Source organism: Acanthochromis polyacanthus, chromosome 8 (assembly GCF_021347895.1).
Source record: "Acanthochromis polyacanthus isolate Apoly-LR-REF ecotype Palm Island chromosome 8, KAUST_Apoly_ChrSc, whole genome shotgun sequence".
Classification (NCBI taxonomy): Eukaryota; Metazoa; Chordata; class Actinopteri; family Pomacentridae; genus Acanthochromis; species Acanthochromis polyacanthus.
Genome location: NC_067120.1, coordinates 4,845,523 through 4,858,619, shown reverse-complemented (window position 1 = coordinate 4,858,619; position 13,097 = coordinate 4,845,523). Strand labels below are relative to the sequence as shown.

The window sequence follows — 13,097 nt, the reverse complement described above, 5'->3', positions numbered from 1 at the left end:
AGTGAGAGCTATTTTTGTTAAAGTTGGATTGCTAATATAGCAGAGGTATTTTGAGTTATTTATTTTATTTTATTCTAATTTAGAAGAGACATTGTTTCTATCACTATTTCATTTGTTATTTTTGAAACTTGTCATAATAGAACATGTAGAGTAACCTCTGAGAAGCCTATCTGAATTTATATCTTTGGTTATAGATAGTATTTGGTAATATAATCATTTTCTAGCCATACAGAAGAGACATATTTAAAATGTATTGAAATTATAAAGCATCTTTGAGTGAACTTCAAATATCATTTGAGCATTTCATTGCGGGGCGACTGTCCTGGTTTTTGGTAACCAAAATATGTGCACTCTGAAATACACCAAGATAAAATAAAAACAGCTAGGGTTCAAATCAAAATGGCAGCAGAGGCACGTTGTTCAATGAAACTTAGTAATCTGACTGTAGCTGCTATTGAAATCAGCTATACAATTTAAGTTCATTAAAAAAAATTTTTAGTTTAAAACTGGAATAATTTAGTTAATAAAATATTTTTGTTTTATTTTATATAAATATGATAAAAAGATTAAGAAATACGCATTGGTTAATATTGTTTAAAAAGGGAACCTTGCTGTGGAACAAATGTTACCTTGTTGGGGTCGGGTAGTTTAGACACTGTAGCAATCTCAGCACACCTGTTAATGCTCTGAGTGCATGGGAGGACTGAAGAAGAGTACAATGCTTTCTTCTGGAAGTTTTCTCCCTTGTTTGGCAAATTAGAAGGTGGTTATTATTAAATTCTGAAGGCTATTTCGTTGACATTTTAGTGACATCGAGTCAATTTTTATTAAGTGATTCTTTTCACAATAAATAATTATGGAATTTTTAAAGACATGATCACAATGAACATAAAAAAATATTATTTTTTTGTTTAACTTTTAATAAAAATGCATTCAAGATGTATCCCATGAACTTCACAAGTCCCTCAATTGTATATTGACTAATGCATTTTTTAAAATTACTTTCTTAAGTTTGCTCAGACTTATATATTTGCATTTTTTTAAAAATTCAGTTATAATGGCTTTTCACCACTTTGGCATGAGGTCGGAACTAAATGTGTCTGTAAAAAAAACAACACTGTAGTCCGTGATTAAACTGGAGGGTGTCATTGTTCCACTCCAGCTCCTTCCCTCCTGTCTCTCTCTCCTGGTCGTTCGCCCTCTGGCTCTGCCAGCTGATTACTGCATGAGCATCAGCTGCAGTTAATTATCCAACTCCACTCACCTGCTCGTCTCCTCTGCCATATAAGCCCTCTGCTTCCGTCACTCCTTGCTGAGTCATTGTTTGCCAGACGCACATGTGCTCACGGGCGCTGGTCCCCACAAACCCTACAGCTTCTGGACTTTGTCAGTTTGAGGACCTTCTGCTTCCCCCCTGTGTGGACTCCCATTCTTGGAGTTAGTTGTTTTGGATTAATCTCTGCATTGTTAGCTTCCCTCTGTGTGTGAGTACCTCTCAGGAGCTCTGTGGTTTTGTGTCATAGTGTAGGATGGTTTAGTTTTGCTCTGCCTCCACAGTTTTGTTCTTGTTATCCTGTCATTTTTTGTTTGTTTTTTTTTTTTTCAAATTTTGATCCAATAAATCCTTGTTCCCTTAACACCCGTTTGCCGTCTGTTGTGTCTGTGCCTGGGTTCAACCCCCCCCCCCCCCCCCCCCCCCGCACTTTGTAACAGAGAGACACTGACAGTATTTGAACTCGTGCTCTTAATGCATCCATGCAAGAAGATTGCCATTAATTTCATTTTCTTCATGGCATTTGATAGCAATGTAAGTAAAACTGATTATTACTTTCTTTTAACTCAGTGGCTCTGTCTTTGTGCTCAGTGAAATGGTTTATAGATAAATGGGCTTTCCAGGCCAGAGAGGAGAGATTTTCTACCCTCCTGGGTGTGTGTAGCAGAATTATTCAGATTATGCAATGCAGAGTTAGGATTAGTGGTTTCAGGCTTGTTGAGGTAACTTATCTGTCATGAGGCCATAGACACAAAGGTGCTGTCTCAGGATGTCAAGCGTTGATCAACGATGTTGTGTTTGCTCCTGATCTGAGAAAAAAGTGAACCACATGGTAGTTGCAGGCAGAAAAAACTGCCTTGTTTGTGATCAGCTGTTGCTGTGGTGTAAAAGCTGCGGAATCACGTCACACCTTGAATGCAGTCACCTCTTATGTGCAGCTCTGTCACGGTCAAAGTAACAAGGAAGCGTTTTATAAGCGGCAATCCCTGTTTGCAGCGTCCACACCAGGACGACCATGGAGCTCCGTGCACAGCAAACTTCCTGCTTTCTGATCTCCGTTTTATTTCTCGCTGTCACTGCGGAGCTGCAGGGTGAGTAAAGTCACTGATATGTACATTACACATCAGATGTAGATCAAGCGGTGCTATGTATGAGTAACTGCTGCATATTTAAAATGGGCATGAACGACTTCTTTCCCAGATGTCCCAACTTACACGTCCTCAGGTTTTGGGTTCCATCCAGGTCACCTCTTACCTATAAGCTCACTGTGTATAAAGGAGAAAGATAACAGAGACTCATAGCTGTACTGTTCAACTTGCTTATTCACAAAATTGATTGTAGACAGGAAAATTTGTTGATTTCTTTTTTTTATTTTTATACCACCTATTTCAAGATATGTCAACACAGACAAGTTTGTATTCCAGTCGTTCAGTCTGTTGCTACAGTAATTTGAAGCAGGGTGTCTGTCAAAGGACCAGTTTAAATGAGTCAATGGGTGTGTTTTCCACGACAAATTTGACCTGTCAAAGGTTTTACATCAATAATGTATTCAATTAAGATTTCAGAGTGTATAAATCTAGACTTTTTCATGCTGTAAAGTCCAATGTGACTTAATTTATTGCTTGTTTTGTCCAACCGGCAGTCAAAGCATCTGAGGAATACATTTTTAGTAAAAAAGCAGAGAAAGTCACCAAGTCCTTGAACTTGACAAAGGTTTAAATAGTATGTGTTTGGTAGTTTACCTTAAGAAATGATTTACATATTTAATCTTTTAATAGAATTGTTCATTCATTGTGGTTTATTCTCTATCTGAAAAACAGATTTCTGATTTTTCAACTTGCTGCTCAGTTCGTGCAATCTTTCAATCTTTTTTTTCGCATGGCTGATTTGAGCAGTTGTGAAAAGTAACTAAATACAGTATGTAAAAGCAGTTTACTTCAGTATTTCTGTTCTCTGCTGCTTTATACTTTTGTTCCACTACATTCCAGAGTGTAACACTGGGTTGTGCTCATCCTGCTAGTGGAGGCTGTGATAAAGGCTTTGGGATACTGATCATAAAGGTCGAGGGTTTTAGACCCAGCACTGCCAACTTGCTACCTGGAGCTGTTAGGCCTTGACTAAGGGTCAGAATATTATTATTAACAAGCTGGGATTTGCAAAGACTGCATTTTGTTGTACTTTGTGTGATGACAATAAAGTTGAATCTTAATCTCTGATAAAGCAACACTTAGTTAAATATTAAACTAGTGGCCTCCTAACCTTTGTGACTTCTGATATCTTATTCCTGTCTAAATGCAAATGCGGTCAGGGCCACATTTCAGATATCTGTGAGTGGTTAAAAGCTCCACCAAACGGTGCCTTTTCGGTTAATCTCCCTCTTACCTTTTATCACATCTTTGCTACTTGCAATTGTCTTAGTCTGAAAGACCAAACAAATATTTAGGATAAAATAATTTAACTGCATGTTTCTGCAAATACTTATGAATTGAAGTGAGATTTCTTCTGCAGAATGTGTACTTGTAAAAGAGTATTTTGACACTGTTGTATCGATACTCTTACCTTGATACGTGACTGTAATCCAGGGGAAATGTTAATGCTAAAACTGGTAGACTTGGGACTCCCCTGCACACACCTGTGACTGTACAAACACAAGACATGACTTGACATGATATAACAAAAAGTGTTGCATATTTAGAGGAATTTTATTGTAAGTATTGTATTGAATATTGAAACATTCATAAATTCTTGTTTCTTTTGTTGCCACCAATTGTGATGTGTTCATTTGTGATTCTGACTGAGTTGTAATATCCTGACAGCACCTGAAGTCCACACAAAGCTCGGGAGCCTGAGAGGTGAGTATGTGAGTGTAAAGGGCAAAGAGACCGGAGTCCATGCCTTCCTGGGTGTCCCATTTGCCAAGCCACCCATAGGTCCATCCCTGAGACTGGCTCCACCTCAGCCTGTAGAGGGATGGAAAGGAGTGAGAGACGCCACCAAGCAGCCACCCATGTAAGACACATGTGCTGCAGTGTTTGGATGCCACACCTGGAGGAATTATGTCCAATATTTATTGATTAAATACGTCTTTTTCAGGTGTATTCAAAATGTAAAGATGACTGCGGATCTTCTTGAAGTGATTGATGTTGAGATTGCAGATATCCCAGACATTTCAGAAGACTGTCTTTACCTCAATATTTACACTCCTGCAAACAGAGCTCAAGATGCCAAGCTTCCAGTAAGAACCCTCTCCTGCCCATCCCAAATGATGCCAATATTTAGATCCAGATTTCAATGAGCTCCACCTCCAGACTCGGTTTTATGGGGAAAGTCTTTGTTCAGCTTCATGTCACTGGACTGAAACTCCTATGTGGTGAGAGCAGCAGGAATGAAGTAAAAGTGTGTCATGGATCGTGTCAGAGACTCAAATACAGAATGACAAAAACACATCCAGACAGGAATGTTAGCAGTAATACATTTATTCACAGTATTTTCAAAATGACACCAGAAGAACATGAAATAGAGGAAACTAATTAGAACAGGGTACTCCAGACAGGAGCCATATATGAGTCAGAGGACTGAGTAGCACACAAACACTAGATCAGGATAAATAAATACAGAACTTGTCTACCACACTAAACAACAGACTTGATCTCATGAAGCAAATATATTAACTCGGGCAGGAACTAACCAGGACTTGGTTATATCAAGCTAGGAAAGCTCATTAACCAGGTTTCAGAATGCATCACCAACACAACAGACACAAACAGATGAACACAGCAAACTACACAGAGCAGGATGAAACACATGCTCGAAAGTACACAATCTCTATAAACTAGGAGACAACAAGAGAGGGTGGTAACTTAGCTGGCTGCCCAGTAGGAAGATGGAGAGGAAGTGCAGATGGAGGAAGTATATGACATGATTGGAATGGCATCCAGACATACAGGCCAGGTGTGAATCCAGACAATGACGGTGGCAACGGCATGTGAGAGCTGAAGAGAAATGGCCGACAAGAGAAACAGGCAGGCAGGGAAGATCACAGACTGTGGTAGAGAGAGAAGCAAGTTAACCAGAGATGATAACACGGGAATGTAAATGGTCAACGGTCTGAGTTGACTCATGGAGTAGCAGAACAACCCCTCCCCCCTGCAGGTGTGTTCACTCAGGTGATAATTCAGTGGTCTGCACCTGTCCACATTCCATCTGCACAACCTTGCTCATGAACATCTGAGGAAAAGGAAAACAGAGTGAGGGGGAAGGAGAACAAGGAAAAGCTGCCACTAACCAGAGCTGGAGGTGGAGAGTGTGACAAAATGTCTGTTTGATTTAAAGAAAAGATGAACCTCTTTCTGCTCTTTGCCAGGTCATGGTCTGGATCCATGGTGGGGGCTTCGTTATGGGTTCAGCTTCAGCAGGTGATGGCTCTAGTTTGGCTGCTTATCAGGATGTGGTTGTGGTTCTGATCCAGTATCGTGTGGGGCTTCTGGGCTTTCTTAGGTAAACAGACACAAGTAACCAAGCAACGTTAATACACACTGTGGTTATGTTTCGATGAGTTTTATGCCACATGGAAGCACAAATTCAAAGTTGATTCTGTTACACCAGCTGGTGTAAATATGGTCTGTGAGACTCTGAGTGTATATTCCATCCAGCACTGGAGATGAACACGTATCAGGGAACTTTGGGCTGCTGGATCAGATAGAAGCTCTGAGGTGGGTCCAGCAGCACGTTCACAACTTTGGAGGAGACCCAGATTTAGTTACTATATTTGGGGCATCTGCTGGTGGAATGAGTGTATCTCTCCTGGTAAGAGTCAATCTGCAGATAAAGTATTATAAATATATGGTATTTTTTGTAAATTGTGCAGTTATTTCATTTCAAACTTAATTTTATCTGTTCTAACAGCTCCTCTCACCATTGTCTGATGGCCTGTTCCACCATGCCATTGCTGAGAGTGGTACAGCTGCAGCAGATTCATTTGTGTCAAATAATCCTTTGCCAATGACACAGGTTAGTAAGCAGTGTGTTTTTATTTGTGTGTACAATATTGACAGTGTCATAACTATTTGCTTTACTAAATTCTTCACATTGATCTCTCACATCTGTCCTCAGATGGTTGCAAATGCATCTGGCTGTAGCATTGAAAGCACAAAGAAGATTGGGGATTGCATGAGAAACCTTGATATTGATACTATTGTGGCTCTTGCAAAGGTGAGATACTGAATGGAAAACTAATATAGACTGATGAGACCAGATGAGTTGACTGTCAGCCTAAATTCCTCTTCAGCATTTCTGTGAACTTCTCCCCTTTTATTTAACTGTTTTCATTCTGTTTTAACTTTTATACATTTTCTTCTCTCAAGAATGAACAACTGAGATATCCTATAAGTGTTGATGGACACTTCTTGAAGAAACCTGCGGATGAGCTGCTCCACAACCATGAACTCCTCACTGTGCCATTCATTACTGGTTTTAATGATGATGAAGGTGGATGGATACTTGCTCGTGTGAGTCCAGAATTTTCAGTGAATGAAGAGCTTGCTGATCTCCAGATGATCAAGATTTAGATTTGCTTTGCTTGTGTTCACATGTTACATTTTAAGATTTGCTCTGTCTTCCTTCAGGCATTCTGTCCTCCCAACTGGACAGAAGGAGTGGATCGTGAGTACGTGGTGAACTTCATGTCCATGTTCTACCCTGATGTAAGACAGATGCTGATTGATGTTATAATATGACCCTTCCTCAACATGTTCTAGCTTCTCTGACAGATATGTTGTTTATTTTTTGAAGCCCGAAGATGCTTTCAAGAGAGATCTGATAATAGATGAATACATTGGAACTGGTGAAGACCGTGTGAAAAACAGAGATGGACTGACTGAATTTATTGGGGATTTTATCTTTAACATTCCAGCCATTAAAACTGCTAATGCTCACAGAGGTATTTTTTATGCAAGATTCTGCAAATCTAAGAAGCAACATTTAACATCAGCTGTCACATGTGATATCCCATCTATTTGTCTACTAATAGATGCAGGTGCTGCTTTATACCTGTATGAGTACCAGCATCCTCCCTTATTTCTGCAGAAGAAAAGACCTAGCTTTGTTGGAACTGACCACGCAGATGAAGTCTTTGCGGTGTTCGGATTGTGCTTCACAACTGCGCATGTGAAATTACCTGGTAAGTGCAACAGACCACCAGATACCTTGGCTGTCTTTGTGTCTTCCGGAGTTCAAAATGTTTTACCAGCTTATGATCACTTTAGAACCATGCACTGAAGAGGAGGAACAGTTGTGCCAAACAGTGATGAGCTACTGGGGCAACTTTGCTCGCACAGGGTAGGAATTAGTGCCCATTATAAGTTATAGTATACATGGAAATAACACAAACTGGTTTGTAACTTTTGCTGTGTGTATGTTTAGGTCTCCTAATGGGGATGGTCTTGCCCACTGGCCAAAATATGGAGCAGAAGAGGAGTATCTGGGAATTGGTTTGAAGGAGCAGGTGGTTGGTCGAGGCCTGAAGAAGGATCGGTTTATTTTTATGACTCAGACCCTCCCAGAGAAGATCCAACAACATGACAACACAGAGCACAGCGAGTTATAAAACAGTCGCATCGTTTCACTCCATTTCATCAGGTTTTTTTGTTAATTAGAATTAATCATAATTTTCCATCCATCCGTCCATTTTTGCCCATTTGTCCGAGGACGGGTCACGGATGCAGCAAACAAAGCAGGTCATTCCAGACGTCCCTTCCCCCAGCAACGCTTTCCAGCTCATCCTGGGGGATCCAGAGGCATTCCCAGGCCAGACGAGATAAATAACCCCTCCAGTGGGTTCTGGGTCTGCCCCGGGGTCTCCTTCCAGGCGGACATCTTCGGAAAACATCCGAATCAGATGGCCAATCCACCTCAACTGGCTCCTTTCGACGTGAAGGAGCAGCGGCTGTACTCCAAGCTCCCTCCAAATGTCTCAACTTCTCAGTCTGTAATGCTGAGTCCAGCCACCCTACGGAGAAAGCTCATTTTGGCTGCTTGTATCCATGATCTTGTTCTTTCAGTCACTACCCAAAGCTCATGACCATAGGTGAGGGTTGGAACATATATGGACTGGTAAATCGGGAGCTTCACCTTGCGGCTAAGGTCCCTCTTCACCATGATGATTTTGTACAACGCCCACATTACTGCTGACGCCTGTCCATCTCTCGCTCCATTTTCCATCACTCATGAACAAGATCCCGACATACTTGAACTCCTTCGCTTGGGCAAGCACTCGCCCAGCAAGGAGATGCTTAAAGATTTGTTATAATTTCAATACACTCGAAATCTGCCTCCTCTGTACAGACAGAAAATAGTTATATTACCAAATACAATTTATAACCACAAGACACAAATTAAGATCCACTTCTCAGAGGTTACTCAACATGTTTAATTATGACAAGTAAAAAAAATCTATTGAAATGATCTCTTTTGTAAAAGAAAAAAATAACGTGATAAAAAATAATTAATGAAAAATACCTCTGCTATATTAGCAATCCGACTTTAACAAAAATAGCTGAATTTGTTGCTCTGAGTCCATGGGAGGACTGAAGAAGAGTGCAATGTTTTGTTTTGAAAGTTTCCCCCCCCCCCCTAAGTTCTTGCAGCCAATGAGGTATGAAACGTGTGCCCGTTTTAAAATTGTGCTGTTGTTTGGGTTTATTAGGCATTTCTTTTAATTGTCATTTTCTGAATTTGTGCTCAGGCTCATATATTTGTATTTTTTTTATTCAGTTCACATGACATTTCACCACTTCGGCCATGACATCGGAAACAAATGTCTGAAAAAGAACAGCTTGTCGTCCGTGATTAAACTGGAGGGACACTGACAGCACTTGAACTCGCTTTCTTAATGCATGCATGCGTAGGATTTATTTTTGAAGGCACTGCTAGCTGAACAATGAAACTGATATCACATATGAGTATTACAATATTGATATTAATTCCATTTATTGTACAATCAGGACATGACTTGTGCTTGACCTTTAAAGGGAGAGACATGGATTCCAGCATTAACCCCAGGCTCTGAAGGACTGAATATATGAGGAACACAATCAGGGACAGCTCAAGCTGGAAAGCTCCAGCAGCTTCCACATACACACACATCAGTACGTGTGTTTTCACACATACACAAACCAAAGAGAGGAGATGCAGAGATTTGGCTTTGCTTCATAGCATATTCCTATTTTCTTATAACGTAACAATTAATTGCACTGAAATATGGAACTCAAGGCTGGTTAGGGGTGGAAACCACAATAATCCTCCCTATGAGATACACCAGAAACTGCATTACATCACAGCTAACAAATGAATAGATGGACAGGTAGAGAGTGGGAAGAGGTTTCTAGGAGGGTTGTCTTTACAGGGTACTGTTCTTGGAGGATGGATGAATGAGGTGTTAAGAGATATGGACAAATCTGTGCACCGGCTCATGGGAGAAGTCTAAGGTTTATCCCCACTTTTAGCCAATCACATTTGAATATTAGAATTTCATGTTTTTGTTCAACAGCCAATCACATTTCACCAAACTGTATAAAACGTTCTGTTGAGATCAAACTTTATCCTTTTCTGGGAGGCTGTTCCAAGCAGAAGAGGTCCTTGTACAAGATTCTTTTCAGGCACTGCTATTAGAAAATAAACACCTTAATTGGAGAGAAGTTGTTTGTCTTCTATCTCAAAAAACGAACATACTCAACACATTAAAGATCGCTATTAATTCCATTTTCTTCATGGCGTTTGATAGCAATTTATTGCAATGCAAGTCAAAATTATTTCTTTTAACTCAGTGGTTCTGTCTTCGTCCTCAGTGCAATGACTTATAGATAAATGGGCTTTGCAGGCCAAAGAGGAGGGATTTTCTATCCTCCTGGGTGTGTGTAGCAGAATTATTCAGATTATGCAATGCAAAGTTAGGATTAGTGGTTTCAGGTTTGTTGAGGTGCTTAAAGTAACTTATTATCTGTCATGAGCCCATTAGACACAAACGTTGTGTTTGCTTCTGATTTGAGAAACGAGTGAACCACGTGGTAGTTGAGTGCAGAAAAAAACCGCCTTGTTAGTGATCAGCTGTTGATGTGGTGTAAAAGCTGCGGAATCACGTCGCACCTTGAATGCCGTCACCTCCTATGTGCAGCTCTGTCACGGTCAAAGTAACAAGGAAGCGTTTTATAAGAGGCAATCCCTGTTTGCAGCGTCCACACCAAGACGACCATGGAGCTCCGTGCACAGCAAACTTCCTGCTTTCTGATCTCCGTTTTATTTCTCGCTGTCACTGCGGAGCTGCAGGGTGAGTAAAATCACTGATATGTACATTACACATCAGATGTAGATCAAGCGGTGCTATGTATGAGTAACTGCTGCATATTTAAAATAGGAATGAATGACTTCTTTCCCAGATGTCCCAACTTACACGTCCTCAGGTTTTGGGTTCCATCCAGGTCACCTCTTACCTATAAGCTCACTGTGTATAAAGGAGAAAGATAACAGAGACTCATAGCTGTACTGTTCAACTTGCTTATTCACAAAGTTGATTGTAGACAAGAACATTTGTCGAATTTTTTACACCACCCGTTTCAAGATAATATGTCAACACACACAAGTTTGTATTCCAGTCGTTCAGTCTGTTGCTACAGTAATTTGAAGCAGGGTGTCTCTCAAAGGACCAGTTTGAATGAGTCAATGGGTGTGTTTTCCACGACAAATTTGACCCGTCAAAGGTTTTACATCAATAATATATTCAATTAAGATTTCAGAATGTATAATTCTATACTTTTTCATGCTGTAGAGTCCAATGTGACTTAATTTATTGCTTATTTTGTCCAACCGGCAGTCAAAGCATCTGAAGAATACATTTTCAGTAAAAAAGCAGAGAAAGTCACCAAGTCCTTGAACTTGAGAAAGATTTAAATAGCATGTGTTTGGTAGTTTACCTTAAGAAATGATTTACATATTTTAAGACCCAGCACTGCCAAGTTGCTACCTGAAACTGTTAGCCCTTGAGCAAGGCTCAACATATGATAATAATAATTATTATTATTATTAACAAGCTGGGATTTGCAAAGACTGCATTTCGTTGTACTTTGGGCAATAACAATAAAGTTGAATCTTAATCTTTTATAATACAACACTTAGTTAAATATTAAACTAGCGGCTTTCTAACCTCTGTGACCTTTTTGTCTAAGTTCCAGTGAGGTCAGGGTCACATTTCAGATATCTGTGAGTGGTTAAAAGAGTGCCTTTTCTGGTTGACCTTTTCACATGGTTTCATTTTAATGAATCTTCAAATGATCCAATGTCTCACCAAAGGTAAAAGTCCAAAATATGAAGACGGATTTGTGCATCAAAACTTTGTAACTTGTTCCAATGCGAATCATCTCATGATCACTCAGACATACTCTCCCATTCAAAAATTTTCATCTTTTCTTATTTGTTGCTGTCTGTCAGACCTCCTCTTAACTTTTGTAGTCACATCTTTCCTATTTGCAGCCACTCTGTGACTGATGAGCAACTATATTAAATCAAATTAACCTCTATTCACGTTGGTAATACAGCCCCCTCCCTACCCTCTGATCAACCCTCTGACCATCCCTGTAAATCGTGTTCTCTGCAAATGTCCTTATTTTTGAAAGACAGCCGTGTTTTTTTCAGTGAAGATAAAATTAATTGAATCAGAAATCCTGTCTAGACACTGTTTATGTGGTAAAAGACTATTCTATTGTGAAACAGATGATTTTTAATGGAATATCTCCATAGGGGTACAGAGGAACATTTCCATCAACCATCACTCCTGTGTTCTAATGCTACATTGTGTTAGCTAATGGTGTTGAAAGGCTCATTGATGATTAGAAAACCCTTGTGCAATTATGTTAGCACATGAATAAAAGTGTGAGTTTTCATGGAATACATGAAATTGTCGAGGTGACCCTAAACTGTTGAACAGTATTGCATCTGGTGCCCCAGTAAAGTATTTATACTTTAGTTATATACTTTGGCTTCACTAATTTAACTACATGTTGCTGCTTATACTTATAAATTGAAGTAAAAAAAATTCTGCACAACGTGTACTTGTAATGAAGCATTTTGACGTTGCTATATCGATACTTTTACTTTGAATTTTATCACTATCTGTGACTGTAATCCAGTGGAAAGTTTCATACTAATACTGGTGGACTTGTCACACATAAACGCAAGATTTGACTTGACGTGGCAACCAAGTGTTGCATATTTAGAGGAATTCTGTTGGAAGCGTTGTCCACTGAATCAATAATAAATTGTTGTTGCCATCAGTTGCATTGTGTCACTTTGTGATTCTGACTGAGTTGTAATTTCCTGACAGCACCTGAAGTCCACACAAAGCTCGGGAGCCTGAGAGGTGAGTATGTGAGTGTAAAGGGCAAAGAGACCGGAGTCCATGCCTTCCTGGGTGTCCCATTTGCCAAGCCACCCATAGGTCCTTCCCTGAGACTGGCTCCACCTCAGCCTGTAGAGGGATGGAAAGGAGTGAGAGACGCCACCAAGCAGCCACCCATGTAAGACACATGTGCTGCAGTGTTTGGATGCCACACCTGGAGGAATTATGTCCAATATTTATAGATAAAAATGTCTCTTTTTCAGGTGTATTCAAAATGTAAAGATGACTGTGGATCTTCTTGAAATGATTGAGGCAGAGCTTGCAGATGTCCCAGACATTTCAGAAGACTGTCTTTACCTCAACATTTACACTCCTGCAAACAGAGCTCAAGATGCCAAACTTCCAGTAAGAACTCTTTGCTGTAGACCTGAAATATTA

At 39.9% G+C, this 13,097-nt stretch overlaps 1 protein-coding gene and 1 long non-coding RNA gene across 21 annotated transcripts in view; one reads left to right on the top strand and one right to left on the bottom strand.

Moving 5' to 3' along the window:
- The window catches only part of ces2b (carboxylesterase 2b), a 150,099-nt gene that overhangs the window by 106,966 nt on the left and 30,036 nt on the right, over positions 1-13,097 (top strand). For 9 of the 20 annotated variants that reach the window (XM_051951985.1, XM_051951977.1, XM_051951983.1 and 6 more), the window contains exon 41: positions 4,090-4,282. In XM_051951985.1, the coding sequence (XP_051807945.1) occupies positions 4,090-4,282 (193 nt within the window). Of the gene's footprint in view, positions 1-4,089; positions 4,283-4,366; positions 4,509-5,636; positions 5,771-5,925; positions 6,080-6,178; positions 6,284-6,385; positions 6,485-6,636; positions 6,781-6,897; positions 6,976-7,063; positions 7,212-7,301; positions 7,452-7,536; positions 7,610-7,693; positions 9,967-12,922; positions 13,065-13,097 lie in introns of those variants that run through there. The other 11 variants (XM_051951994.1, XM_051951993.1, XM_051951992.1 and 8 more) reach the window with 7 other exon arrangements.
- Positions 1-13,097, bottom strand: part of LOC127535076 (uncharacterized) — a 37,989-nt gene that overhangs the window by 22,413 nt on the left and 2,479 nt on the right. The gene's annotated exons all lie outside the window — the stretch shown is intronic.